We start from the raw sequence: 6,000 nt of genomic DNA, 5'->3' as shown, positions 1-6,000 counted from the left end.
ATTTGTTCCTGGCCATATACTCTCTTCTTCTTTTTTTTTTATTTCCCTTCCCAAGCATCTGATTTTTCACTGCTGTTAAAAACACCCAGGACCTTGTGAGCCTTTGGTCTGACGCAGTACAGTTGCTCTAATGTAGGGTTTATGTTATCTAGAAGGATTATGGTACATCCTTTATTATGTGGTTCAGATTTATTTTAGTGGATTTCGGAACATAAACCAGTTTTATAAAAATATATTTTAGAATTTTTGGATGAGGCCTTTAGATAATCCTTTCTTGATTCTACCGAAGTAATTTGCAGTAGTAGATCAGACTCTCTGTGCTCCTAATGTGCTATAGATGATTTTTCCCTTTCTTTGTCTGTCTAAAGCCTTTAGTTTTGTGTGTGTTCTCCCAAAAATAATTTTTTTTCTTTTTTCTTCTCAATCCCAGGATGCTTACAAATAGAGATAGGAAAATGCTATTCAAAAAGGCAAGGGGCTGTTTTGTGAACAGATGAGACTAATAAAATTTGAGAGTAAAACTGTAAATGAGTGGGAGGTTCTGTGAGAAAATCCATTTAAGAGAACCTAAATTTCTGCTCTAATTTTCCTGTGGAAACTAGAAGATAGGGTACTGCATGAAGTGGGAAGAACTTTGGTATTAGATGTAGTAGCTTTCAGATTTTAAAACATGCTTTCGTGTCTCTCGTCTTTTGCTTCTTAGCTACAAATTTTAGTAGTTGTGGCCCGACAGGAAAATCTTGGAATCAAATGCAGTAAAGGAGACCATGACCCCCATATTCTTAATTCTGTTTATTTATTATTGTGCTTTCTATTAATATACCTAGTTGCTGTCTTCCACTTTGGTTCCTATCTGGAACACTGCTGTCTGGAATTGGTGTGAGGAAGAGAAGGAAGCAAGTGAATTGACTGGATTCATGCACTTAGTGGGAAGTGTATTTTTGTTTTTATCAAAAATACTATTTCAGGTTATTAACTGCATATCAGAGTTGCACAGAGTAAAAGCACAGTTGAGAGCAAAATTTCTCCAATAACAGAATACAAGTGAACTTAACTGTATGCAGTAAAAATGGTCTTCAGGTGTCTACTGCAATTCCTGTTAGAGAAGTACAGGTCCAGCACAGAGTGGCTGCTTTACAGCTCTCATCTCACAGTTAGGGTTGGCTACCTAAGGGTGGTCTAAGTGGTGTATTGTCAAAAGATTTTTCCATTGAAATACAAGTCCGCAGTTCATAGATGTAGGCATGGTGAAAGTTAAATCATCAGGCAGATTTCTTTAATAGTGGTTTCACAAAGTCCCAAACATGTTATGTTACTTTCCTCTGCTTGGGCAAGAGTATTTGGCTCTTCTTTTGCAGAGAGAATTTCCTTTGGGGTCACTTTGTCACTATGTGCTCTTCGGTCACTTTGTGCTATGCCTGTGGACCAAGTGAGTCTATTGAGTTGGAGCACTAGTCCTCAGCTGCCTTCCCTGTTGGATGTACTGAGCTCCTGCCCTCCTGTTGGCTTTATGCGGTGCAAGTATGGGTGCTCAATGTGCAGAAAATGAAGACCTAAAGGTTGCAATGAACAGAATTTTATAGGTGTATGTTTGGAGATATGTGCTCAAAATGTGCTGTGCAAGCATAAAAATTAAGTGAAGAATTGGGGATTGGATCATAAACACCTAATTCAGAATAGTATTAAAATTAAGTCATATTTCAGTCTGTGCAATTCAAGAATGCTTAAAATGCTTAATATTAGGTTTATGTCTAAATGCTTTGCTTAGGTAGATACTGAATGAAAAGTGGTTGATGTTCGCAACTGTTCACAACTTGCTTGCTCCCCTAAAATTCCATATGCATATTTATTTAGAATTCTTTTATTTGAATGGCTTGCATTAGGTAAGGTTTTGAAACTGTTTTCTTTCAATCAGCAGACCACAAATCAGACGCAAGCAGAATCTCTTTCTCCATCTCCCAACACTGTGTCACCAGTGCCTTTAAGTAATCCAACCAGTGCCCCAAGGTTTGGAACGGTTATTCCTAATCGGATCTTTGTAGGAGGAATTGATTTTAAGGTATTAATTTATTTATTTTTACTCTGTTTGTTTGTTTCTAACTATTTTATAACTGTAAAATTCAATAGGAAAAAATGAGAGATGAATGATCACATGTGTGTTTGTTTAGGTGGGAAGTGCCTTTCACTGTGATGTTTTAATTGATAGCAGAGAATAAAGCTTTAAATCTTGATTTTTACCTGATTTTCCTGTTAAGTTGACTGTTTGTAACCCCAATCTGCTAGAAGATACTGATAGGCTGGTTTTAAGAAATGTTTATTCCTTTCCAAGAACTCCTTTCTAATAAGTAGGTCTAATAGAAATATATTTAAAAGCATTTTGTGTAATTTAATAAGCAATAAACACAGTCATGGATTGCAAACATTAAAAAAAAAAGTCAATAGATACAATTCATACATCACTTTCAGTTTATTCAGAGAAGAAGCTGGAAAGTGTGTATTCACCTTTATAGGATTTCTTTCCTAAAAATAAATCTTTTTAACTATTAAAATTTCTGGGTAATTTGCTAGTTCTGAACTCTAAGGCTCTGTATGTGCTTTTGCATATGCTTTAAACACTTCAAGTAGCAGAAAATAGTGGTCCATTTTTATATCCTTCAGTCATTTTGAATATTTGTGGAGAGATGTACCAGACCTTTCCCAGCTACTCTCACTTTTCTTTCTTACAGCTTTAGATAATGAGTTTAAAGTCTTTGACTTTTGCGTAACATTCTTGGTCTGCTTAGCTGTTCCTCTGTGCCCACCAACAGTATCTTCTCTGCCTTAATCCTCTTAGGCTGAGGACCTTTCCAACACTGACTCAGATGAAGAGGAGAAAGGATGACAATTTACTCAGACTATCTTGCATAATAAATACAAGAACTTCCAGGATCTTCTGGCTCATTTGGCTGAGGCAATTCAAATGGAGGTTTCTGTAGTTGAAGCGATGTCCTACAAGGTCTTCAGTGCATTTGGGCTTTAGCAAAGAGACACTGTGTCTCCTTGTGTTAATAGAGCTGAAAAGACCCATGTCGCTGTTTTGTCTTCACTACACTTTAAAAAGACTGATACCTTATTTTGTGTAACATATTAGTATTCTTGTTAATTGTTGTATTTACTGTGAATTCTGAAGGATCTCTTAAAAAGGGTCACAATCTTTTAAAAATCCTTTATGTAATTTTAAAGACATGAATGTAGGTTAAGTCTAATCATATCTATAAACATGAAGATACCTTTCAGTGAGAAAGGAAATGGAAGGGATGAAACTGCTGTAGTAATTTTACCTACCTTTCCATTTATCGAGGCTCAGCTGTCTTATTTATCCTACGTTTGAACAAAATTTATCAGTTGGTCTGGATTGCTTTTTACCAGAAATCTGATCGTCGAAGAGTGTTGGTGGCATTTTTTCTTTTCTTCTTTTTTTTTCCCTCCCCTTTTGTATTTTTTCCAAAGGACTTTGCTCAAGTTAGGGGAAAAAAACAAAGTTTAAAACTAGTTTATAGTTTATGAGTGTACATGAGCGAGAAAAGTGGATGCTTCTTCTCAAAAAGCAACATAGTTTTCAGACTTTTTAAAATGTCTCTTACCATTTTACCAGACACTTTTGTTTGGTCCATACCAAAATTAAAAAAAAGACACCCGCCCTTCTAAATTTAGAAAACTCATTCAATGAGAGAAATGACCTCTTCTAGGTAGGTAGGTAAATCTTGAATTTATGACTGTGTAACGTTTCACCTAGATCTGAAAGCATCTTTCTTTAGTGTTAGATAATGTGCATCTTTGACTAGAGTGAAGGCTTACTTTTAACCTTTCTTGAGAATTTAGCATGTGTCCTAAAGATGTGGACCTGCCATGAGAAGGAAAGGACTCGAGATCTGAATGCTTTCTGGCAAACCTTCGGATACCATGTTTATGCAAGTGCTTGTCAACTTCCCTGTCAGTCTCTGAGAACAGTTTTCTCTTATTTTCCTTCATAAATATAGTGTTCTGCAGATAAAACTTTTAGTTTTGAAATTTGTGATCACACAGGTATACATTCTCCACATCCTATAGATGTTGTATGAAACTTTCTGCACTGATCACAGACCTCAGGGTGCTTGGCCTGTGCCTCAGAGTGTTTTAGGTTTCAACAATTTTATCACAGTTTCTTCTCATCTTTCATACAATATTTAGAGCTCACAAGGATGGTAGAAAAAATCTCCCAGAAATGAGGAATCTTGCTTATAGGACTTTAATTTCTGAGCAGATAGGCTCAATCATGTGAGAGTACCTTACCTTATATAAAATAGTTTTACAGTGTATTATATCAATCATTTGGCTGAATTTTTAGTCCTGTATGTAGTGACCTTCACCCTTTTTTTAGGTGCAAAAATGATTGTCCTTACAAGAGAGTAGTTCTGGACTTAATACCAAGGGTGATAGTTGTTTGGGAGCTGGTGCAGGCTGTTTACAAGCAGAAGAGATTATTACTGAGCTTTAATGAAACACTGAAGTGCATTTCGCCTGTTCAGATCCATTCATATTTGTCATTACTTTCCATACTTGTGGAGCGGGTGTGTATGTTCTAATGTTATAATGGGGGGGAAGAGAGAGAGAGAGAGAGAGAGAGGAAAAAAAAAATTGATTAATAAGAGAAATTACATACTGTTTTACCATCAGTGCTCTCTTTTGGTTAAGAGCTTGCAGCATTTCAGGGGAAGCTGTTTGGTTTGTGGGGGTTTTTTTTGCCGCTTTAACCCTTCCTGCTTCTCAAATTCAGATAAGGTAGAAAAGCCTTGGATGGGCAAGGGAAGATTTTGCTAAATTATATACGTATATTTCAAAACAATAGAAAATAGCTACTTAAAATAGTGCCAGGTATATTATCTCCTTAAAATACTGAAACATGCAGACGAATATAGAAGTCGTTTGAGGCGTATTGAAATCTGTGCCCCTCACATCAGCATTAGCTATGTTTTTAACAAAAGACCATGCCATTAATTCTCTGTGTTTAAATGATGTTTTTGTGACTGTGCACATTCTTCTTAGCCTATATAAACTGCTGTTTTGAGGCTTGAGAACATTACAACCATGTGTTCATGTACATAACTTATGGAAGCTATAATTCAGAAATAGATAAATTTAAATCCACTTTTATTCAGCACATGAACTTTCTTATTTTAGTTAGCTTCTATGAGTATTGCTGAATGGGAAAATGGAGAAATTAAAAAATGGAGCTTTTTTGTTGTTCTTCCATTGTGATGCATGTACGTGTTCGTTCTTCCATACAAATTGCATTAAGGAATAAAATTAGTTTGTGGTAAACTTTATTCAAAGTATTGATTAACTTTGCAATATCTTTTCCTCTCTTCCCTTAATTTACTTTACTAGACTAACGAAAATGACCTAAGGAAGTTTTTTGCCCAGTATGGCTGTGTGAAAGAGGTGAAGATAGTAAATGACAGAGCTGGAGTATCAAAGGGGTTGGTATAGTAGAGTAAGCATGTTTTAGAAATTGAAAGCGTAACAGAACTGTTTATTCAGAACAATTTACTAGTCAGTAAATAATGACTGTTGACTAATTTGACTAATGACTATTTACTAATGACTAGTAAATTGAATAAGGCTTTAATAGTTAACAATAGTATTATGTTATCAATAGGCCCAGTTATGCTGTACATACAAAATTCTGCTGTTACTTCTACCTTTAAATGCCTTTTTAAATTGCCTAATTATGAAACTGTGTAATTATATCATTATTATGTAAAATAAAGCTGTGTGTTATTAAGAAAAAGGTTAATAGCAATAATAATTAGAATAGGTAATCCTAGAAGAGTAGTTTGGGTATTTAAAATATATATTTTTATTTCTGAGAGACAGTGTGGAGAGATGTCTCTCCCTTCTTTATAATAATAATCCAAGAAGGTCCAGTTATTGCACAGTTGTGACCATCAACAGGCAATTTGCAATAAAGATGTCAGAAGA

At 35.2% G+C, this 6,000-nt stretch overlaps 1 protein-coding gene across 5 annotated transcripts in view; it reads left to right on the top strand.

Annotated features, from left to right (window-relative positions):
• BOLL (boule homolog, RNA binding protein) overlaps positions 1 to 6,000 on the top strand; it is a 28,349-nt gene that overhangs the window by 1,218 nt on the left and 21,131 nt on the right. For 3 of the 5 annotated variants that reach the window (XM_026049184.1, XM_026049167.1, XM_026049159.1), the window contains exons 2-3: positions 1,916 to 2,059; positions 5,407 to 5,498. In XM_026049184.1, coding sequence (XP_025904969.1) covers positions 1,916 to 2,059; positions 5,407 to 5,498 — 236 coding nt within the window. Of the gene's footprint in view, positions 1 to 1,915; positions 2,060 to 5,406; positions 5,513 to 6,000 lie in introns of those variants that run through there. The other 2 variants (XM_026049176.1, XM_026049192.1) reach the window with 2 other exon arrangements.

Source organism: Nothoprocta perdicaria, unplaced genomic scaffold (assembly GCF_003342845.1).
Source record: "Nothoprocta perdicaria isolate Ctin4 unplaced genomic scaffold, notPer1 scaffold_11, whole genome shotgun sequence".
Taxonomy (NCBI): Eukaryota; Metazoa; Chordata; class Aves; order Tinamiformes; family Tinamidae; genus Nothoprocta; species Nothoprocta perdicaria.
Note: the sequence above shows the minus strand (reverse complement) of the source record. Positions and strands in the feature narration are given on the sequence as shown.